Source organism: Heterocephalus glaber, unplaced genomic scaffold, assembly GCF_053883595.1.
Source record: "Heterocephalus glaber isolate CG9 unplaced genomic scaffold, H.glaber_assembly_v1.0 deba00000546, whole genome shotgun sequence".
Taxonomy (NCBI): domain Eukaryota; kingdom Metazoa; phylum Chordata; class Mammalia; order Rodentia; family Bathyergidae; genus Heterocephalus; species Heterocephalus glaber.
Window position 1 is genome coordinate 30,417,014 of NW_028258147.1, and position 25,145 is coordinate 30,442,158.

General features: G+C 38.8%; 1 protein-coding gene across 7 annotated transcripts in view; it reads right to left on the reverse strand.

Annotated features, from left to right (window-relative positions):
* The window catches only part of Dync1i1 (dynein cytoplasmic 1 intermediate chain 1), a 339,717-nt gene that overhangs the window by 299,435 nt on the left and 15,137 nt on the right, over positions 1-25,145 (reverse strand). For 4 of the 7 annotated variants that reach the window (XM_004862718.4, XM_004862716.4, XM_004862719.4 and 1 more), the window contains exon 2: positions 4,079-4,195. The exons of the other annotated variants lie outside the window; for them this stretch is intronic. In XM_004862718.4, coding sequence (XP_004862775.2) covers positions 4,079-4,186 — 108 coding nt within the window. In that variant the 5' untranslated portion in view covers positions 4,187-4,195. The remainder of the gene's footprint in view (positions 1-4,078; positions 4,196-25,145) is intronic. 7 annotated transcript variants of the gene reach the window in all.

Genomic DNA, 25,145 nt, shown 5'->3' on the forward strand with positions numbered 1-25,145 from the left:
GCTGGGCACATGCTAGAGAACCCTAGCTTAATGTTCTAATGATTCAACAAGGAGTGATTCTGCAAGACTAGTAATTAAAAATCTGCAAGGCACCTTTCCCAGCAAGTGATATTTCTGTTTGTGAGGCATAATCACAGCTGAGACCTAGAAGGAATAACCAAAGAAAGAAAATTTGCCAGCTGAGAATGGTCAATCACTTCAAAGGCAGTTCCACATTTACTAGAGAAATAACCAAGGCCAGTGTGGGAAAGCCTGCCCATCCCACCTTCCAGCAATTGGGTCTAAGGAAAGGACAGGATGATACTTCAAGGTAGCCCCCACCAAGCTCACCTCCATGCATAAAGCCAATTTTTCATGAAACTGGCCCTGTGTCTTAAATGGTGACCACTATATTTATTTTAAAATCAAATTTCATCCATCACGCCACAGCCAAGAAAACAGTTGGCATCCAAAGAAGCAGAGAGTGGTAATTTTATACATGTACACAGTTTTCTGCATTCTGGGGAGATAGTCAGTGTGGGTGGTCCTAATTCACTCTAGTTTTCACAGTTATGGCAAAAAAATCATCACTCAATTTAGCCCCAAAGAGCATTTTGTTGCTTTTTAATCTGAAATGTATTTAATTTAAAATACAAGCCTAAAGTAAGTTTACAAAAATCAAAACTATAAACTTAAGGCTATTTCTAATTCTCTACAAAAACACAAAAACTAGAAAATCTTAAAGTTAGGAGTTAGTAACAGTGGCCTGTTGATTCAAGGCCTACTATGTGTCAAAATCTATGCCAGAAATTGTTTCAGTGATTCTTTCAAAGGCAAAACAAAACCAACATACAGCATACAGACCTAACCTCAAAAGCTTGCAGTTTTGGGGGAGAGAAAGCTCCCTGAAGAGGCAAAAATAAAGCTCTGGGCTAATGATTTGATCAGGTGAAGGACAGGGTGCAGAACTAACCTAGTGATGGGTGAACAAAGGTGTCACAGGTGGCTTTCTGGAAGCAGTCACATTTGAGATGAAAACTTGAAGTCATGAAGCTGACAGCCAGGTGAAGGACAATAGAGAGAAAGAGAAAAACAGCAAAAGTAGAGGGAAGAGAACTGTATTAACTCCGTGTTGAGAGAGCATGGGCCATAAAGGGATATGTAAGCACAGGTTGAACATCCCATTTAAAAATCTGAAAACCAAAATGCTCCAGAATCCCAAACATTTGAACACTGGCATGCCACAGATGAAGAATTCCACATCATGAAATTTTGTTTTATGTACAGAATTATTGAAAATAATAAAAATTCCTCTAGCCTATGTGTAGAAACATAAAAGAATTTTGTGTTCAGACCTAGATCCTATCCCCAACATATTTCATTGTACACATGCAAATATTCTAAAATCTGAAAAAAATACAAACACAAAAACACTTCTGGTCTTATGCATTTCAGATTAAAGATAGTCAACCTGTAGCAGAATCCAGCTGCTAGGTGGACTTTAAGGAGAAAAGAAATGGGCAAGAAAAGCGAATCTCGGTAATAACTGCTTCAAGCCTGATGATTGCTATAAATTGGGGAAGGGGACAGGGAAAGAATGAGACCAGTTTTCTGATTTGGGCATTTGGCTGAATAAGAGAGTTTTTCCTGAGGCTTCAGATAAATAAGGGCTACTTCTAAGGCTTGGACCTTATTTCTTTGTTTGAAAAAGAGAGATCAGAAGAGATTACTTCCAGGTTTCTTTCAGCTGTGAAATGTTATCACCGCATGAACTAAGGAACTTGAATGATAAAATTCCTACAATAATGGGACATTTTTGAAAAATGCCTCACTAGCAGTGATCCTGAGCAGTGTGTATATCCGGGCTATGAGGCCCCCTTCAACTACTCTGGTTGCTGGTCTCAGAAGCCAAATGAGAGCTCTTTCTTACCATCCATTCCCTCTGCGTCTTTCACTGCCCTGCAATTCCATCTTGCTCCCACACAGAACTCTGTGAGGAAAGCAATACTCTTTTCTCCATTTTATAAAGGAGGGAACATGCTCAATGAGGCCCTCACTAAAGGTGGTTCTCCAGTGGCCTGAAGGGCAGAGTCAAGTTTCCAGGCCACATCCCACTCAGAAGCTTCTGTGTGTAACTACCAGGCTTTACTGCCTTCTGTCCAATAAGTTATCCTCTCAGAACAAACGAAATTAGCACAGTTTGTGAAAAACGCTTAAACTGAACAGAGGGAAGATCTTTTGAGGGGAGACAGGTTATGAAGAAAGAAGATTTAGAGCCAGGACAGAGCTTAAAGATGATGCAGGCCAGTACACCACAAAATCTGGCCCTGGCTAGGATCATGCTCTGAAGAGAAACTACAGATGCGACAATAAGACTGAACTGTTGTGCAAGTCTGTGGATGAACTTAAACCACCCTGTCAATTTAAAAATGCAGACTTCATGTGAGTTTAATTCCAGTACCAGGTAAAGGCCAAGGAATAGCAAGATGTGCCTTCCCTATGTTCCCCACTCCCCACCACCTGCCACCCCCCCTATCCAAGGGTTCTTTTTGCTGTGTAAAAGGCCAAATCTCTATCAGGCAAAACTGGTTGGTATAGAAACAAAAAAAGGTAGCAAGTCTGGTTTGCTTGTGATTTCCCCAAAATGTGTAAATTGAAAAAGATGAAGCAGACAGCATAATGTGGAGCCAGATTTCCTGTATCACAGCATATTTTGTGGTAATTCTATGAAATTCAAGCCAGATATTAGAATGTCAGTTTAAAAGGAAACTGGTTATTAGTAAAGGATAACAGGTGCTTTACAGTCTCAGTAAGCGTTGACATTTGAAAGAAAGGAAACATAATCACTTAATGCCTTTTTTGACTTTGCATGGAAATGATTCCAATTCCTTGTCAATTCTCACCTCTGTTTCACCCAAAAGCTGCATACATAACTGCAAAGATCTCTAAGGGAAAACCATTATCCACAATGTCAAGGACAAATAAACTATCACATCAATCAAAGTGTAATGGTATGGAGACATGGGAGATACCAGAAGGCTAAAATGCAACTGCAATTATGTTTTACTTTGTTGGAAAATAATAATTATTATAAATCTGTTACTTTGGTCTTCCAGCCTTATGAAATAATACTTAGATTATGAACCATCAAAATACATTTTATTTTTCCTTAAGGAAAAACACTGCCTGGGGAAGCAGCTCTGGTTTCTGTATATACAAGTATATCACACTATACAAAATACAAAGTTTTCTTCCTAGAAATATTCTTGGGAATCTGGGCTATTTCTGCACTGCAACAACAAATTAGAGAATTTAAAAAAATATTTCCTCGGCTGAGACAGTGGAAGAAAACATGATGTTCCAGACAGAATTCTGGTTCTAGCAGCAAAGAAGCTGCATTTCGCTCTGGGTCCCTGCTGCTGCACTGGTGTAAAGAGATGCCTCAGTGAAGTTCTTTAAAATCCCTCCAGGTCTAACACCTAACAATGCTGTATCTTACACTGTCCTACAAAGCTTTTTACCTCCCTTCTCCTTATCCAAACCTAGGATTCTTATTCACTGTGAAAAATACATACCATGTAGGAAGCAATGGAAATTCATTGGTTTCATTTTCCAACTCTCCTCTAAAATGTTTTGGCTGATACTTTTAAAAAATCTTTTCTTAAAACTAACACTAAGTACTAATTATAAAATCCTAAGTATCGCCAATTGCTGTACAAGATTAACACTCTTAAAATTTGGCAACCCCACAAAGTAAATATATTATTATTTCCATATTTAGAAGACAAAACTGAGGAACAGACAAGTTAAGAAACATCTAACAATAAAGAGGTGAAAGACCACCTTCAGGGCTCTTTTCAAGTCTAGGGTGAACCTGGTGCTTAAGGCCCTCCAGCCAAATGCTGCCTACCACTTAGCTTATGCTAGACAAACACCTTACAACGACCTTACTGTTCCAAGTATGTAGATAGATACCTAATCAATTTATTTAGACACTATAAAAGAATCATTTGAAGGGTCTTATTTATCCATTTAACTATTCCCTTACAATCAAGTGATTTTCCTTTTACTCCACAGCACCATGACACCCAGTATTTACCTCCTTCTTTTTTCTCTCCTCTTCCTTCCGTTTCTTCTCTTCTCTTATCTGTGCTAGTCGCTGCTTTTTGCGCTCAAGCTCAGCTTTTAAATCACTTTTGTCAGACATTTTGCTTTCCTTGGAGGAAAATAGAAAAAAAAAGGAGAATACATATAAATAAATCTACAATTGTATTATCATTGCAAGAATCATTCAAAAGGAAATGTAGCTTAAAAATGTAACTTCTGGGTAATAACAAGTAATATTATTTAGCCTATGTTGAAGAATGAAGAAATTAAGTTAAATCTAACCTAACTATATAAATCTTTTCCTATTATGTCTAAAAAACAACTAAAGAAATACAATTTTATCATCTGATATGAAAAAAGAGCAACTTAACTTCTGAATAAGCATGACATTTTTTATACAAGTTTCTTAGATAAACAGAAGGAATGAGAATCAAAAAGAATCATCATGACTTCCATTTTTGATGCTACTGGACAAATGCATCCCCACAGTGAGAAAAGAAAATAGGCTGTCACAAACCCTTTGAGATCTGTCCTCCTCAAATTTCTGTGAACTCAATAAATATTCCTGCACAGAGCTTGAGTACATAGAGATTTCACTTTGCCTAACATTATATGCATCAGGGAAAACAGCTGCTGAAGACATAACATAATAATCTTCTTTTTTCTGTAAAACTCCTTCTGAACTGTCACAATTAATCTCATCTTCAATATACCCCTGTTTCTATAAAAACTTTCATTTGCATACTGAAGGCAATATTAATTATTGTGACACTTTTTCAAAGTGGAAGATAATATCATGGCAAGTTCTTGGAAAAATTTATCCAAGTGAGATTTAATTTTAATGCAATGGCAATGCAGGTGATAATCATACCAGAAACACTTTGAAATAAAGTAAGTTTGGAAAGGACTCTTACCAATTCTCAATGTCAGTTGCTAATGATCAATATTTGCCTCTTAGAAGCAAACAAGATGAAAACCCTGAGAGATGAAGAAACCTCTCTGACTCAAATTCCTAAATTAAAGGGGACAAAAAACAGTGGCTAACTATAAATGCCATGCATATTCACTTGCTCATTATTTGTATGCAACTATAATAAATTTATGATCCTTTCCTAAGTAGATGACAAAGTAATGGAAGGCAAAAGAGCACCCAATAATATACAAAAATGAAAAATTCTTAAATGTCCTGCCATTGTCCTTTGAAGCACATTTAACAACCCCAAAACAAGTAGACTGGCACAATTCATGCCTTTTTCACAATTAAGATAAAGGAACCTTAGCAAGAGCCAAGACTGCCTACATAAGGTAAAAGTACAGAAAAATAATAATCAAGATCTGGGCCAGGGGTAGGCCATGGTGAGAATTGAGGAATGTCCAAAGAAAGGGAAGATTTGGATGTGTGAAAACTGTGGAAGAAGGAAAACAGCAGATTGAGTACAAAAGATATAGATGAAACAAATCAAATTAAATAAACTTTAGTTGGAAGAATGAATTTGTGCAGGCAACTGGAAAAGCCTTGAACATACAAAAAAGTGAGTTTTATTTGTTATGATGAGCAGTCACAGCATCTTTTTGAAAGGGAAAGTGACACAATCAAAATGGAATTTGCTTAAGCCTGTTCTTGTCCCTGTTTGCATGACAGATAGAACCAGAAACTAGAGATAAGGCAGGCTTTCTGGGAGACAGGTGCCAGCACCTATCTGAATCAACTGTACTAGTGCTGGGATGAAAAGTGATGGAAAGTGAGTGTAGAGTCAGCAAGTGGAGAATGTGAACCGGATATGGCACAAACAAGAAGGATGAAGTACATTCTGAGTAGCCTTTGGATGTGGAAGCAAAGGGTATGATTCAGTACAATTTAACTGTGAGAGAGCAAAAAAAGATAGCTGTGAAATCAGGAAGAGAGGGCAAAAAAAAGGAAAGGGTGAAAAAATTTTAGCACATCATATTTTAGGTATCGATAGGACTCGGGCAGAATACACAGGTAAATACTACAGGTGAAATGAGAAGTTGAATAAGGCACTGGAACAGTGGAATAGAGCATGGAGTCATCCACCTACCTGGGACTGTTAAAACCTGAGTCACAAATTCCTAGTCCTACGGAAACCAGGTAGACAGCGTGAGGAGCAGAGCAGTAGTTGAGACCAGAAGAGAGGAACTGTCCTACTTAGGCTTCTGCTACTCTACCAAGCTCCAGCTGATGGCCAACGTGGGGGAACATGGAGCCCAGAGGTAGATCATCTGATTTTTTGTTTTTCAAAAGAAGCTACAGGACTGAAAAAGGGTGAAGTTTACCAATAAAATACTGGTGGCCAATAATTTTCAACACCAACTGGTAAAATTTCTACCAGGAGAAAATCAGGACCCAATTGTAAAATCCATTTGAGAAGTTACACGCATTCTTGACCAATGGGAGTCAACTTAACTGATGGGGTTGAAATTTCTCTGTTATCAAAAGTAGAATGCAGAACCAGAAAACAATCACTGCTAAAGCAATAGTTGTCATTCTAAGCTAGAGGCAACCAGTAACAACTTCTTAGAAAATTCAACTTTTTCTCTCCTCCACATTTTTCCAACAATTATCTACCTCTCCCTGGCATGGTGCCATCAGCAATACAGCATGGTCATAAGGAGCAGAGCATACAAAAACAAATATAAGAATATTTTGCATTTGTTGTAATTTTCTTGCAAAGAACTTCAATTACAAAAAGAGGTAAAGTGTGTCCTTAGTACATTTCTGCAAAATAGAAAGACTACCTTCAAACGGACAAGTATATCTGACGATGTTGATCATTTAAGGCGGTATCCCCACCAATACTTTTTAAAATAAACAACAAAACAGCAGAGGGAACTTGAGACAAGATTACATTAAACAGAGAAGTTTGAAATAATAAAGTACCTTTTTTAAATCCAGTAGAGCTATAATGTTAAAAGACACAGCTAAAGAAGGCCTTTCATTTATTGATTTTTGGATCCATTCCAAAACAGGCACTTAGCATCAACCCCCCTGGAGAATATGAAATCTCAAGAGAATGCTTCATAAAGAGTTTGAAAAGTACATGTTATAGTGGATGAATGAGCCTTTACACAGAGTGAGATGGCTTAAATCGTGGCATGAAATGCAGTGTCAGCCCTGAACTTCACAGGCCTTGGGGAGGCCAGGGTTGCCAGTCCAACCCACTAAATTTCCCTGCACATCAAACAAAGCAAATCTAGGAGGAAAGCATGAAGGACATGAGTTATGGAGAGTCCTGTGGCTAATGCCAGTCACTGCAAAGGCAAATGTGATGCTCCCAGTCTACGAAAATAAGGGGCAGAACTACCTACTGCTAATTATTGCTCACTTACTTCACACATGTAAAAAACTGGTCTCTCATTTGCAAATGACAAGGAGTCAAACAGGTAAATCAAGCCCACCTCTGAATGCAGGGCTCTCCCCTGTCTGGGCATCAGTGTGTCCCACCTAGGCTTAGGTTCCTTGGTTCACCTTTTATTCCCTGCTCAGTATGGACACCACCACTCATCTCTACTCTTCCTCCCGAATTTCTCAGTTATGACAACTTTGCCTTCAGCCCATCAGAACCCAGTAAACTGCCACCCTTTTGATCAAAACATGTGAGTCAAATGCATTGTGACTGGCAAATTTTTAAATATTGAAAGTTATTTTCCTTCTTCTTCCTCCTTTTTCACCTTCTCCTGTACTTCTTTCTTTTCTTCTGTTCTATTATTATTACTATTATTTGACCTGTCCAAGTCTTTCCCACATAACCAATTCCATCTGAGTCCCATAACCAAGTCATCACTCAAAGTCCACTGCAATCATTTTAAAGTGCTCCTCTGAGAATACATTACATATGCAGTATGTTCCAAGTTTAACAGCAGTACCTTTCCAGCAAAGAAAGCCAGTCTGTGCTCCTGGAGATTCAGAGGCACTTGAGGTCGAATAAAAGACCCTTCTCAATCTAAATGAGTTATAAAGTAGAAGACATGGGGAAAAATAAGTGTGACTCAAGGGAAAAAAACTATTTAGAAATATTAAATGTAATAATTTAATTGCATAGCAATAAAATTCTTTGTGATTTTCCTGTGAATACATGAATTACCTAAGAAGCTGTTCTGTGCAAAACAGTCTCTATCTTATCCAGGATGGGCAAGTTTCAATAGAGCGGAGAATGCGGAGAAGAGGGAATGAGGAAAACAGGAGAGAGAGAAATGTGGATACCGAAGAAGAGGGAAACAAACCTCAAGTCGATGTCTCACTGTCCCTTGGCTTCCCAGTTTCCCCCTCACTGCTGTCACATTTCTTATGTCCACAGACATCCATGAGAAAGGAAAGGGGTCTGCTTTTTTGGAACCCAACAATGAGACCTATCACCTTTTCATTCACTTTTGTGATTTTCATAGCTTGGGCCTATTTGAAGCCAAATGTCTAAGAAGAGAAGCAACAGGGTTAGCTCTGTTTGCACAGCTGCTGAGTAACAGCACCTCCCGAGGATCAGCTTTTGAACAATATAGATCTCTATTTCCTTTTGGTTGTCTAAGTTGGCAGTAGTCTGAGATTCCATTTCTAATGCTGGCATACACTAATGTATTTTTCAGCTTAAAGTCAGAATCCTGTGAGATTTAAGTCATTGCCCAGCTGTTGCCAGATTTATTGAAAAAATAGCCAGAAATAAGTTCTCTTTTCCTGCCTGACAGGAATTGCTCTCATCAGCTCTTTAATATCAGATATTGAACTTTTCATCTGCCACTAGGTATGTGTAAGAAATCTGATGTTTCAAAGTCTCACTTCACCCATCTGCTTTCTCACGAAATACAGTTGCCTTCGGCCACTTGGATGGGAAGCCCAAGGATGATATGGACCACAACTAATTGTATACCTCTATCTCACATTCAGTCAACAGAGGCACCTCAGGGAGCAGCTGGCTGATGAGAGATGTGCAACTATTATTGGCTAAATTTTTACAGCCAACAGCACACTATGAAAATAAATTTAAAAAAATAAAATTCTCACTGTAGAACTCACTGTACTCACTGTAGAACTTAGGTCTGGTCTAGTTATAGAAGAGTAGTTCTCAAGCATTTTGATCTCAGCACACTGTTATTTTCTCAAAAATTACTAAGAATCTTAAAGAGAGTTATGTCTATTTACACTGACCATGTTAACAATTAAAATTGATGAAATTTAAACATAAATTTAATCATTTAAAACAATAAAATCTTCTACTTATTAACATATTTATGAAAAAAAGTTTCCAAGATAAGAAAATAGAAAGAGTACAATCTGACATTTTTACATAGCTTTTTAATATCTGCCTTAACAGAAGTTAACTGGATTCTCCTAGTTATTTCTGCATTCAATCTGTTGTGATATTCTATTTTAGTTGAAGTATGTTAAAAAAAAAAGTCTGATCTCACACAGCTATATAGTCTGAAAAGGAGGAATGTTTCAATAGGGCTCTCAGGTAATTGTGGACTTTCTTCGATTTTTACATGAAAAAGTCAACAAACAGCAGTTATTTAAAGGTCAGTTACAATGTAAAAATGAAGCCATGTCAATCAGTGAACTTTTTACACTGTTACATTAAAATTCATTGACCTATCTTAAACTTCGGATGAATCTTTTATCCACTTCTGACTTTATAATGGCATGCAATGGTTATTTGGGAAAAAAATCAATAATTGGAAAATAGTTACGCAGATGTTCCAAATGTTGACACATTTCATCATACAATATTTAAAAATCAAATTTGACATCACCACTAATCTCTTCAGAACTGCCTCTGGGCAACAGAAAGCTCTTGAGTTAATGGTAATAGTGATAAAATTTTTCTAATTTTTGCTTGGAAGCTCAAATTTTATCATTAGCAACAAATTTTGCCAGTCTGTTCTTTTTTTTTTTTTTTCAGTCTGTTCTTGAAGTGACAATCTTGTGTCATTGATTTTTGAGAAAATTTCTGCCAAATACTGTAGTCTGAACAAGCATGGTTTGTCAGTTGGTCTTTAAAGTGAAAAATAGTATTTATAGAATGAGCCAGCTAGATGAGCCCACAATTTAAACTGCTGTACAAAAACTTTTCCTCAAGACAACACTGATGATGCTAGGCAGCACAAGCTCTTCCTCCACGTTCCCATTTGTCATACAGTAAGATATATACTCGAGACTAGAAATCTAATACAGCGAATTCTTGTTCTGCTTCATGAAGGACATTCTTAAGTATTTTTAAACTGCAAGTGTGTGGGTATGTGGCAGTGAAGTTTGCTGCCACTGCTGGCAGTTTGGTGCCACTGCCTTAAATCACACTAAGGTACCAGCAATTTTACATCCTCACTGCAAATACAGATAACATTTTAGTGCTATTATGAAAATAGTTTTGAACACGAAGATCCTAAGCCTGTCTTGGGACCTCCAGGTGTCCCTAAACTGAGCTCTGACTTAACCACTTTTAGATGACAGGGTGCTGATCATACAGTCTACAGACATTTACTTAACAAGATGGTGCTAAGTGTTTATATAAATAATCTAGATGGAGGGAGTCTCAGCTTTTTCTTCTGAGGAAAATAAAAAGTGAAATACGCAGTATTACAATCACTAGGCATAGTCTCCTTCTCACTTGCAAAAGATTTAGCTCCCTGTTTCCTATTACCTTTTATTTTGTTCTTAAAGTATTTATACTTTAGTTTTCTCATATAAGAGAAACCATGAAATATTTAACCAAGAGATGGAGGGAGTGAGGAGAAAGGGAAGGGAAAATAGAAAGAATAAAAATGTGCTATATACATTTGCCAACTCCTAGGGCGGGGGATTTAGCTCAGTGGTTCCTGCCGGCCTTGCAAGTGCAAGTCCTGAGTTCAATCCCTGGTACCAAAAAAAAAAAAAAAGTGCACATTTGCCAACTCCTCGTGATAAATGTAATCACTATGTACTGCAAACATGTACTAATAAAAACTTTTAAAATTAAAAATATATAAAATAAGCCTAGAAAATCTAAGTTGGATTCAAGAGTTCTACAAACTAAAATGATTTAGTAATACCAAGAAGAGCTAAGGTGTCAGGATACAGCATGAGAAAAAGCAGAGCTGGTGAGAAGGAGGCCTCTACAGAAGCATCTCACTTGCCTTCACCAGGAAAGGACAGAGAAGATGAATCATGAAGCCTTTTGTTCACTCCCATCTTCCTTCTCCCCCCTCTCCATTATGGGATTTAGTCTGGTTGTAAAATGAACAGAGGCATTTCTCTGTGTGAAATTGTTTTATTCTTTTGTTCTTTGAATTTTGCTATAGTCTGTTTTAAGAATTACAACTATACGTGTTCATTTCAGAACAAAAACTTCAGATTATATAATCCAGCAAGTCTTTCACCTACAAAGAGGGAAACTGAGATGCAGTTTTTCAAATTCACCACCAATAAGGGAAAGAGTCACAGCAGAGCTGGGTGTGGTGGCACACACCTCTAATCCCAGCACTCTGGGAGGCTGAGGCAGAGGACTACAAGTTTGAGACCAGTGTGAGCAATTTAGTGTACGCCTGTCTCAAAATTATAGAAAGGGGAGCTGAGGATGTAGCTCAATGTGAAGGCCTTGGGTTCCATTTCCAGTACCATTCAAAAATAAGTCAGAACAGGGCCCACCAAGTCTCCTTACTCTTGCATAATTTTATCAAAATAATGTTTTTATTTCAATGTTTACTTATTCAAGATTTTATTTATTCTAATCCAAAGAAAGTTCTTAAAAGGCCTTTATGGTGACCCTTCATCAGTCCACCTTCAGTCCAATCTTGCTTTGCTGTTTACCGTCACCTGGTGGTAAAACAAATAAATTGCATAGAAGAGCTGACACCATAGGAAAGCCTTTGGGGGGTCAATATCCACCCACATTTACAAAGCCAATATTGGGCGGTCTTGAGCACTGAGAGTTACATCTACACAGGAAAGATATATTCACATCAATAGAGATATGTTTTGAAGGAAAAGCTATCTTAATACATACACACAGTTTTAAACATCTCTTGTTGATTTTTCTGTGCTCCTCTCAATTTTATTCAGATTGGTAAATTCTTAACTAGAAAATCAGGCAATAATTCTAAAATTAAGCCTTTTGTTTCAATCTTGCTGAATTTGTAGGATATGTTGAAGACTGTTGTATCTTCACAGTGTCTCTAGTCCTAATTTCACTGCTTCATGATTGTGAGTGGCCCAAATTGTACTGCATAAGCTGAAACTTGAGCATTGGCAATTGCAGCACATTAAACAGGAGAGCCTCAAGCCCTTAGCTCTGAGGCCCATTATACTAGAGAGCAAAATCAATCCATAGGGTATCTGCCCTCTCATCTAGTGAACGGAATGGGGATGAGAGCTCTTAAATCTTAAGGACTCAAAAGCCACTGATATCTTTGTCAAAAAGTTCTAAAAATTTTGTCTTATTTCTGACCCCTACAGTGCATTCCACCAATTCAGAGATTCATCATGCTTCTCTTTGGAAAGGAATTGTTCCCCAATTAAGAGAATCAGTCATTCATATCTTAAACTATCTTCCCTCAGGAAACACTCAGATGCTATCAAGGGTTCTTAGAAAATAAGAATTTCAAGTATAATCCTTGAAAGAGTATAAAATGGGAGATGGAATAGTTTGGACAACTAGAGGCAAGTATTTTGGAATTATGTTTGTAAGAATTAGGCCTGAAGAGGAACTAGAAAATAGAATCAGAAGAAAGGAGATGAGAATCATCCAGGGAATAGCACAAGGAAAACCCGAGAGAGAGAAAGACCCAAGACCTTGCAAAAGGACTGGAAACATAAACTCAGGGCAAAATAGATGGGAAAATTTAATTGTCTGCCTAGGCCAGGTATCAGGCAAGAAAGCTAAACAAAGGAAGCTTCCATCACTACACCTTACATAACAGGGGGTTACGTACCTGCATTTCTAGAGGCTACAAAGCATATCAATAGGCAGGAGCTTCTCAGTCTAAACAGGGGTGGGAGTGTAGCTCAGTGGTACAATGCTTGCCTAGCATATATAGGCCCTGGGCTTAATTCTGGCTACCTCCAAAAAATAAGGAATGCTTTTAGTCTAAACAGGTCCTCTTGGGAAGTGACACCTTCTCCACAGACCATGATGTAAGCTTCCTTTGGGACTGGCACAGTGGCTCTGCTGCATCACATTGGAAACATGGTGGATGACAATAAACACTTGCTGCATTAAATGGGTCAAAGATGGCCCTTGCCTATTGGCACCTATGTTGTTTACTTCTTTACAGCAGGCTGATGTACTTTAAATAGATTTCAATTAAGCAAATACTTTTTCCATTTAGAGCCTGCCTGCCTTGCATCCCCTGAAACTGCACCAAACATCTGTGAGACATAGCTGAGACTAACCCTAAACAGCTGCTTCCCTTTGATCCAGAGACTCCCCACCTTCTTGCTGAACAGCCTCAACAACTCACATAGGCTCCCTCTTTCATTCCTTTTTCTCCTGAAAATTCCCTGTCCTCTTGCCTTTCTGGGTGATGGTCATACTACTATAAGGTCTGCTGAGAGGGACATCCTCCCTCAAGCAATCCTATCCAACTACTACAAAATAAAGATTATTGTGTAGTGACACCATCTAACCTTGATCACCCATCAAATTCTAAAATTCAGTATATACCACAGCCAATTTTCAATGGTCCTTCCAATTTTACCATCTAATATTTCCAAGCTTTCCCTCTCCTACCTTTTTCCATTCATTCACATTTCCTAATGCCAAACTTGATCATTGCTTATATGACAAGATGCAATACACTCCTAACATCTTCTTTTCCCCATGATAACCTTGCTCCACTGTATAGGGCTGATCTTTCTGTCCCTGAGTCTGATCAGTATACTCCTTTCTTTAAAATATATCTATGATTCCCTTTCTATTGAAACATATATCCCAACTCTGTATCACAGGGCATAAGACACTTTCATTTTCCATTCATCCATCCGTTCCTAGATCCCTCCATCCGTTCCTAAATCCCTCCATTCCCCAGTCTGCACTTTACTGGCACATACTGAGCTCTTTCTTTGTAGCATTGCAAATTCCAGAAATTCTCTTCTCATCATTCATTACCTGATGAGTCTTATTCATCTTTCTGTCTCAGCTCAATCATATCCTTCTAGGAGGCCTTCCTAGGAACAACATGCATAAGGGAGGAAAAATATCTTTTCTTTCTACCTATCTTAGGCTAATAGTATAGGGTTCATTATAACAAAAGACAGATTAACAAGAGAAAATCATACAGTTTTTCTAATACAGGTTCTACATGGCATAGGAGCTTTCATAAGGAAATGAAACCTAAAGACACAGTTAAATCTGAGTGTTTAATAGTTATTGTAGGTTTGATGAAGAATGAAGGATCATGAGAAGACACAATAAGACAAATTGTGACCCAAAAGGAATAAACTAGGGGAAACTTTGCAAAAGCTTATGTTACTGTTTAGATCTGCAATGCACCCCCAAACTCCCATGCACCTAGAGATGGATTTTTGGGAGATGGCTAAATCAAGGTGCCACTATAGCTAAATATGTTATTAGAAGGGAGAGCCTGATCAGAAGAGGTGGGTCCCCAGGGGTGTGCATGGTAGGGTGTATCTCTCTCCCCAGTTCCTCCCTTCGCTCTCTGCTTCCTGGATGTCATGACATAAGCAGCTTTCCTCCACTCCAACATTCCTTCCTGCCTTAGAACCAGCCAACTCTAGACTGAAACTTCTAAAAAATGTGAGCCAAAATAAACCTGTCATCCTTTAATTTGTAGTTATTGAATACTATGTCTCAGTGATGAGGAAAGTTATTAAGACAGATTTTGGTAGTGGGAGTAAGATCATTGCTGTGACTACCTGAATATGTGATTTAGAAGCCTCTGGAACTGGTTTGCAGCAGGAATTTGGGAATGCTTTGTGAAGAAACTCTAGAATGCTGTAAGCCCAGCTTGATGGGAAATTCTGCTAAGAGCTCAGATGATCAGAATGCTGATAAAAGACAAACTGTAAAGACCAGGCTCAGGAGGTTTCAGTTGGGGAAAAGGACTAAGGATTCCATGGGAAGTTGGACTGCAGGCCATGAGTGTCATGATCTGGCAGAAAATGTATCTATATTTTGTTCATGTCCTGAGATTTTTTTCTGGGGACTGAGTTGTGGTGGTGGTGGTGGGGCTAATTAATTTGGTGGGGAATATTTCAAAGCAACCCAATGTTGAAGCTGTGGTATGGATATTGTTGGGGGCTTTTAGCCAGATTTATACCAAAACTCAGGAGTAAAATGCCCATTTTAAAATTTTCAGTTTCACCAAAAAGGAAAAGCTTGTAAAATAGAAGCAGAGGAGAGCTTGGTTGTTGAAAAGATTAGCATTAAAAAGAAGGAAGTACTTTGAATCAGAACAATAGGAAAGATGGCATGAGAGCATCACAGGAACCAGTAAGGTTCCACTATTTGCAGGCTCAAAATTTCAAAACTAAAAGACTGCTTTGAGAAGACATTCCCAAGGCACTGTGCTAAAGAATGGCCACCTAGGGAATTTGTTCCCTAGGATTCTGTTAACAATGATCAGCCATCCAGGCACTCAGAGGCTACTGCTGCAAGGATTCAAGGGGGTCTGTCTATTTCTTCAGCTGGCAGAAGACCTTAGTATTATCCATGTTGTGCTTGTTTTACAGGCACAGAGAATGCAAGAGTTATGAGGTCAAGAAGGCTTCCAGCCAGATTTCATTAAAAGGCCTGGAAGGTCAGGTAATATTCTCTGAGAGGGCAATATGTAAAGCTGTGAGAATAAAGCTGAGAGTGCAGTGGAGACCCCAGGAAGTTGGAGATGCCATAAACGTGGAATGTCAGCTGAGGAAAGTAGCAGGAAGTGAGCAAAGCCACTTTGAGAGAGGTCATGGGGACTGGAGTAGGTGGTAGTATAAGGGCAAGGCCACCAAAGCCATGTGGAGTTTGCATCTCCCCACAACTTGCTTTAGGTGCTGGACATGGAGCTACAGGATTTAATGTTTTCCCTACTTGGTTTTGGTCTTGCTTTGGACCCATTTCTTTCTATTCCTATATTTTTCCATTTTGGAATGTGAATGTTTGCACTGTGCCATTGTATGTTCACATTGTTTAACTATCTTTTTGATTTTTAACAAATGCTTACAGCTAAGAATTTGCCTTGTGTCTCAGAGCAGACTTTGGACTTGATCTTTTCAGCAATGCTCGAACTGTTATGACTTTGGCAACTCTTAGAGATGTGCTAAATGCATTTTTCATGGAGGTACACTGAGTCTTCTGGAGGTCAGGGGAAGAATGTTATAGCTTAGAGTTGGGATGCCCCCAAATTCTCATGCACCCAAGGGAGAGTCTTTTGAGAGGTGATCAAAACATGGTGCCACAATAGCTAAAAGTGATATTAGGAAGTGGGCCCTGGTCAGAAGAGGCAAGTCACTGGGTATGTGATATGGTAGAATGTATCTCCCTCCCTGGTTCCTCCTCCTTCTTCCTGGCTGCCATGATATGAGCAGCTTTCCTCCATCCAGGCTTTCCAACATTCCTTCCTGCCTTGGAACCAGCCAACTCTAAAATGAAATCTCTAAAAAAATCTAAGCCAAAATAAACCACTCGTCCCTTAATTTGTGGATGTTGTGTATTATGTCTGAGTGATGAGGCAAATGACTAAGACAACCTGATAGTTCAGATTTCTCTGTGTCCCTGTAACTTCAGAGATAAGGATGTTTTATTCCTCCAGGTATGTGTGGGGTTCCTCTCACATGAGGTTCTTATGATCTTACCTGTTGTAGAGAATGTGTCAGTCAGCTTTTTTTCCCTGTGACAAAACACTGGAGAATAACAACTTAAAGGAGTAAAGTTTACTTCCTGACAGTTTCAGAGATTTCAGTCTCTGTTTGGCTAGGCCTGAGATGAGGCAGAACATCATGGCAGAAGAAAGGTGCCCATCTCATGACAGCCAGGAAACACACACACACACACACACACACACACATACACACACAGGGGGGTGGCAGAGAGGAAAGGGGGGAGGAGCTGGAGATAGGATACACCTTTCAAATTATGCCTGCCCCCACTGCCTCACTTCCTCTAACTGTGGCCCTCCTCCTAATAGCCAATTTGGCTATGAACTAATCAATGGATTAATCCACTAATGAGATTAGAGCCCTCATGATCCATTCACCTCTTTAGACCCACCTCTGGTCTCTGCTAAGTTAGGAATAAAGCCCTCAATACATGAGTTTGGGAGAAATTTCATATTTAAACCATAGTAGAGAAAGGAAGAGGAAGGTCAACTTTTTGCCCAAGCTGTTCCTCAAATTTCTTCAGTTTAAAATATTCAGTATCCTAAGATGCCACATTTTGGGGTAGTGCATCCTAAATCTCTTCACAAGCACTTCCTGAGTAGCCTTTGCTCAGTTCTGCTGGAACATGTATCACAGAGATAGCTCCATACTATTGATGTGTTTTTTCTCCTCTTAGACTCAAAGGTCCTAAGGCAAGAGCCACTTCTAACTTATCTTTGTCCCTCTAATGTCAAGTGCTCAGTAAATGCCTTTTGAATTGCTAAACAATCAGGGAAAATAAAAATTCTTCCACATTTCCACAAAAATTTTCTGGATTTTCGAATCATCAACAAATTAGGTCAGTTCACTATGCTTTTAAATAACCAAACTCAAAAAAAATCCTTCCTTAGTATATAACAAATTTTTAGTTTCCTGATGGAGGATATTCATTTTCTCACCCATCAGTATGAATGTACAAAAAACACTCACTCCTCTCATCGTCTCACACACTGAACTATTTTTTACTAAATCACTGCCATTATAGATCTATTGATGTAATTTTTCCTGCCCGATTTACATTTTTAATCTGTTTTCTGATTCTAAAAGGGCTATTTAGCAAAACTCATTCAGTTTTTAACTGACATCCTCTATTGTTTATCTCAAGTAACAAACTCAACAATCTACAATTAATTATCCAGAATGTCTTGAGGATAAATCATCATGCTGATAGTTAGGATTTTTAAAACTAATACAAAAATAATCTGTGCTGTAGAGCAGACCCCCCTGTTGCACTCGGAGATGTTTTCTCTCAGTTGCTAAGATGATAAATGAACATGTCTAAAAGTAAACTACTCCAAGGTAACCTGGGGACCAATCTTTAATGTAACTGATAATTAGCAAATCTTTAGACATGACTAGCTTTAGCTGCCTGGGAGTCCTTGGCCTCTGCCTGATAAAAGGGCCAGATTTTCTGTGCAACAGAGTTAAATCGACAGCACTGGCCAGTAGGCCTGCCTACAGTGGGCACTCTCTCCTGGAGGAGAAGGCAGGCAAATTCAAGCTGCCAAATATTCTTGCAGCTCAAAAATGAGAACAAATTTCAACTATCATAATATACCAAAATAAATTAAATCAAGATCCATTAATAAAAATTAGGGAAGGAAAAATTTTATAATGTTTACCTAATAAAGTACAAATAGGTTTTCCTAGTACAGGTCACCAAAATGTATGTTCACAAAAAGTCAATGTATTTTAATCTTTAAAAAAAAAAGAAGTTATTAAGCTATCTCCACAGTTTAAAACCACTTAGTTCAATATTCTCATAGCAACTACAATATACATATGAATTTGTAATTAAGCCTTCTTAATTTTAAGGACTACTGATCCCTGCCAAAGTGATGATGAGGAAGCCCTACTAGAAAATGGTCATGTTGAGAAGGCACTCAGAGCGCCCATACAAGTGGAGAGTCAGGATTCAAACCCAAGCTCTAGAGCTCATGCTCTTAACTACCACAGATCCTACACTTTTCTCATCTTCCTTGCATCACTCTCTTGGCTTTAGCATCTTTATTGAGTTTTTTCTTTTTTTGTTTTGTAGTGCTGGGGGTTGAACCCAGAGCCTTCACACTGAGCTACCAAGCTACACTTCCAGCCCTTTTTGTTGTTTTTAAATTTTGAGACAGGGTCTGGCTGAGTCTCTAAGTTGTCCAGGCTGAGCTCCAACTTGTGCTTCAGCTGCCTCAGCCTTCCAGACTGCTGGGATTACAGACATATGCTACTACCTCTGGCTTTATTAATGTATTCTACTTCCCTTATATTCTTTCTGTGGCATAGTCTCTCATTTCATATCAGCAGTTTTCCTGCCAATGTTTAATGTATGAATAATAAAGAATAAGACAACCGAGAAAAACACAGAGCTATATAACATATCCTATAAATCAATGTTTTCTGTGGTTACTCTTTTGTTCGTAAGAGGGAACAAGACAAAGCTCAATAGAGTAGGTAAATTAAACCAGTATAGAGGGAAGCTGACCTGAGAAAGACAAAGGAGAGTGGCACTTCCCTAGCAGGAGGAAGCAGGGACAAAGCTCAGAAGGTGGAGCAGAGAATGACCAGTCTGTTGGAGAAGTCATTTGATAGGGACAGAACACTGAGCACAAAAGAAGGTCGAGAATGAGGAGGACCGAAGTTCAGTCAAAGATCAGACCACTAAGACTGAGTAACCAGCCATCCTGGTTTATGCCAAAATTAAAGGACAATCAGGATGAAGGCCTTTCTATTCTAAAAACAGACAAGTCCCAGGCAAAACCAGATGAGTTGGTCACGCTATAGCCAAATGTCTGCTATACATGCTTCAGAGGGCACTGAGCTCTTAGGCAGGAGGAAAAACATGGAAACATTTGAGGAAGTACAAGACCAGATCATTTCTCACTATCCTATAATACATTCTATGTCCACCTTTTGAAACATGGGTTGCAACACGTTATTAAATCAAGTTAATGGTCACAGGCAGCAATTTTTGTTATTAACAGATGAGAACTATTAGAATACACTGTGCATGCTAAGGACAAATACATACACTTCTATGGAACTTGCTTTGGACACACATACACATTCATTGTTACATACGCATATTATTTATTATTGTTAGTTGAGGTTAGAAGTTTGAAATGTATTGGCCTATATCAATTCAAAAACTAGTAAATTTTAAATTATAAATGTATTTCTATGTTTGTTCTTTAGCAGCCAATATATTGCATGATGTGATATTCACAGATCAAAATGATATTTTCACAGGATGTCCAAGTGAACATATAGAGTGCTTCACTACCACAGGAGACTGAGCAGGCTCTGACTCTCCTGAGGGCCAAGAGATTATTATCTTGGTAATGTGTAATCCATTCACTGAACACTAGTGAGACAATCTACTAGAGAGTGGCCAAAGCAAACCCAACTCAACGTGTGTAAATCTACTAGTTAATGAAAGTAAGGGAGCATGAAATAAGTCCCTGGTACTCCAAAGCCAAAATATATTGAGGCAAATGCACTTAAAAAATTTATCCACTTTTTCAGGTACTCTAATATGCCCACAGGAGTGTTGAAAATCGATACTGCCAGACATGCAAGAACCACAGAGCACATTTCCTGCAAACCATGTCAGCACAAATGCTGAATGCCACTGTAGGATTTGGGTGCTGGCTATTTGTTCCTTCGGTACAACCTTTATATTTCTTTTGGAAATCAAATATCCATCTCAAAAGTTTGGCTTCAAATTCCCCAGTCTGGCCCAGCACATAGCATCTGTACATGAATGGATAACTCCGTGGTATGAGACAGTATTCAGAACAGATTTGTCAGCTTTCCTAAAAGGCTTAAATCTCTCTGATACTACATGCTTTATTTTTTTAATTCAAATCTTTTTTTTGTTTAATTTAGCTGGTCAGTTTCAACCACATGTCACTCTGAAAATAGAATGCAGGCATATATATATATATATATATATATATATATATATATATACGCATTTATAGAAAACCAACCAGTCTTGGGCAGAAAAAATTTTATAGAGGAAAAAGAATTATATCTCAATTTTCAAGATCATGTTAAGGAGTACAAAAATAAATCCAAAATAAGTAGCAATTTACAGGAAAACTTCTATTTTCTTTTTTCCCTGTTAGGATGACCCCCTTCTAGACATTCCTGGATTGAACAATGCTGTAATTAGACCTTTCTTACACAACTGTACACTTGCAAAGCCCAGAATGGAGACATAAAAGTAACTTTTTCAACTTGAGTGACAACATAGAGGGGAGCAGGAGACAACAATTGTAAGATACTTGTGAAGAACTTGGAAGTAATAAAAACACTGCATAGTCACTTTCTGAGAGTTAAACTTGATTTTATAAAATACCAGACATCTCTCAACTCAAAACCATGAAGGATAGTGAATGTCATGGGGAAGCCACAACAAAGCTAGGGTTGACCAAATATAACGAAAATATAATGAAAAATCACCACATAATTTCCAAAAAACCATACAATTAAAAGAGAGTGGAGAATTGAACAGTAGGAGAAGGCACATGAACATTTTAGGTTTTCTCCAGTGTGTTCAGGGAAAAGGACACCTTGACCAATTGTCACCACAGTGGCCCCAGGCCACAATCTTGACTGTTCCCTGTGCTCTGGCTCTATATGTATCCAGCTTTTAATATTCTCTATTTGAGTAAAGATAAATCCAGCTTTCCAGTTACTTACAACTAAAACTCTTAGAGTCAACCCTGATTTCTCATTCTATCAAACTTCACATCCAATCCACTAGCAATCCTTCCAATCATTTCCAGAAACTATCTACTTCTCATCACCTCCCACATTACCACCCACTCTAGGCCACCATCAGCTCTGACCCATATTATTGCAAAGTCCTCCTGAAAAGGTCTCCTCATGTCAGGAGCCATTCTACATAATTTTGGGGGGAAATCATTTCACAATTAAATTATGATTAGGGCTGTCTGAGGCCTCAATAGTCTTATGATGCTGTGACGCTCAAGGACAAGATTACATCAGCTGAAGACATTCTGGGTCTTTGAGAACCAAGTAGAAAGGTTTCACCTGGGGAGGGACAAATTCCTTATTAGCTTAACTCATCCACCTACTGTTGTAACAAGGTTTTGCTCATCTCACCAAGCTAATGAACCTAAGATCCTCATCAGCATAAGATCCTCATGGTCACAGGATTACTCCCATCCCCCTATTCCAGTCATCTGATATTTCCTCTGATTATAAGATCCTTGTCAATTTAGGATTACTACCACCCTCCAAGACATCTGATACTTCCTCCAATTATAAGATCCTTGTCACTTCAGGATTATTGCTGTCCTCTGAGGCATCTGTTACTCCCTATGAACCCAATAGTGACAAGCTCAGGGTACCTTTGTCTTTGCTGCCCAGAGCAGCACTGATCAGGCCTAAAGCTGAGCTTCTTCTCTAAGTCTCATTTCCTGTCTTTATTCTTCAGTTTGCTTTGTGTTGTAGTGGCTCACAGGAGACCAGGACGCACTCCAGGTGTTCTGGTAATGTTCCCTTTCCCATTCCCTACATCCTCATCTCTACCCCTTGACTCCCTTTGTAATCCATTCTCCATAAAGCTGCTCATTAAAACACAAATCAAAGCTGGGCACAGCCCATGTGTAATCCTAGCTTCTCTGGAGGCTGAGACAGCAGGATCCCACATTCTTGCAAGCCTGGGGAACTTAAGGAGACTATTTCAAATTTTTAAAAAATTAATTAATTAATTAAAAGGACTGTAGGTGTTGCTCAGTGGCAGAGTGTTTGCCTAACATTAGAGAGGTCCAGGGTTCAGTCCCTAGTACTACCCGCCCCCCCCCCAAACCCTCACAAGTCAATTCATATCATTTCTTGAATAAAATTCTCCAGTGGTTTCCAGAACAGAATAAAAGGCAAAGTTCTTATAACAGCTTCCATATTTCTACACAACTCACCTCCTCTAGCCCCATTACTTTTAAAAAAATCTCATATCCAGACATGCTGGTCTCCTTGCTGTTCCTCAAACACATCAATACATACCAGCTCAGAGTCTTCACACCCCATAGCGCATTGCTCCATTACACATGTCCCTCTAGATATCTGAATGGCTTACTTCTTTAGAAACTTAGTTCAAGTTCCATCTCATCAAGGCCTTATTTGACTACTCTACTAAGAGAAAACTACTGCTTGCTGTCCCTACAGTTTTGTCTGTTGTCCTATTTTTCTTCATATATGTATTACGATCTAACTTGAAGTATAGTTCCTTCTCCTTAAGCTCCAATGAGGGCAGGGATTTTGTTGGTAATATACTCAGTGATGTTTTACCAGTACTTAGTATAGCAACTGATACAGACTACATTCTCAACAAGAATCTGTTGAATAAATGAACAGATTTCACTCAAAACTGTGCCTAAGTGAGCTCCTTCCTCTCCCCCCAGCCTTATTCTCTATACAAACATCAATGCTTCCCTGGCCTCAAGATTCCCCTCTTCCCTCTTCCTCTCAACCCTTTGGCTGTGATCAGATGGTCTCAATTGCCATATTACTGCCACACATAGATTCTGCCTCCCATCTCTGCCCTTTTGAATTTATTATAATTGGACCATCTGCCTGAGTTTTTAATGCCCATGTCATGACCAGATTCAGCCTTTGGGATCACCCTCAATGACCTCAGGCTAGTCTTGTCACAACCATGACCAAGCAGACCTCTGACACTCAGGACTCAACATCCCAATTTCTCAATGCAGGAAACAAGAACAGTGTGTTCCAGTGAGAAGATGGGCTTCTGCCAAGTTAGCGAGTTGGCATTATTACGTCTGTGGCCCAATATATAATACATTCTTACACTGAGTGGCCAATTGCTTAGTTGCTAGGGAATTTGGGATACATAGTCTAATATCTAGAACTTCAGAACTAAGAATGAGACCTTAATCCTCTGCCTGTTTGTATAGCTCAGTCCTGGCTCTGATCCTGTCTCCTTCCATAGCTATAGTACATCAGCTCATTACAGATAAGATGTTGATGCCCAACCACTGCTGTCTGGTCATCCCCTCAGCCTCCCAACCTCAAGTTTCTCCAGCAGATCAGAGCATTCTTCTCCTCACAGCTCCAGTGCTGCACGGCTACTCTTTGTAGAAAGGAAGCAGGGGTCAAAGAGGCAGGTGGAATTTCTTCATAGATCAAGTCAAAGGAGAATTCTTGGGTATCTGAGCAAGATCCCCCATGCTTTTGTAAAGCATGAAGAATCACAATGTTTTTACAAAGTAACTGTAAATTTAAAATTTACCCCATGCCCAAATTTAAATCAAGCAATATTTTTAATTCACTAAGAAGTAGAAAGCCCATGTACCTGGCTCCATGATGCTAACTTTATCTTTATGTTAATTAAATTGAATGTGTACTTACTGAGCCCCTACACACCACTAAATGCAGATCTGAATACTGTGGGACTTTCGCAATGATGGAGATAAAATCTGTCTTCAAAAGCAGGTAATAACAGCCTCACTGCACGGAAGAGTGAAAGAAATACCTGACACCATATCAAACACTAAGGATAGGACATTCAAATTCAAACCGCAGCACGATATGGGCTTCACAAAGGAGTAGCTGCAGGAGTAGGACACTCATGTGTGGATGTAAGGATGTAAGCAAGGAAAGCAGTGTGAGGGAGAAGCCAATAACCTGTGTTTGGGGACCAGCGCAGTTCAGTGTGAACCCACTACAAAGTTGAACGGGGTCAGAGGTGCAGAAGTGCTCCACGAAACAAGCTGGAAAGCAGGTCTTTGGTGCTATACCTTCAGACCAAAACTGAGCCAAGGCAATTGTTTCTGCCTTTCGGTTCTGCCTCACTGCAGAAGAAAATGTTTTATTTTTAAAACACATAAGGCTCTTGAAACAAAGTTAAGATTTCCACATTAAGCTAATCCAATCTACTCAAATGTGTTAATCAATGCAAACAACTAGAATTAACACTTCCCTTACACATCACACCTTTGCTGTAAAGAGTGGAAAAGTGAGAAACTAAATTTTAAAATAGACACCTTCGCATGTGTAAGACATTCTTTAAATAATATAAGGTGGAAACTATCCTTCAAGTAATCTCCCAGTTTGGTGTTTTTCATACTGTAAAAAAAATATGGTATTTGAGGTTTCTGGCATAATCTGTCAATGACATACTTGTCTAGCTGCTGCCTTTGGGAAGATGGAACAGACTTGAACATCAAGGATACATTAA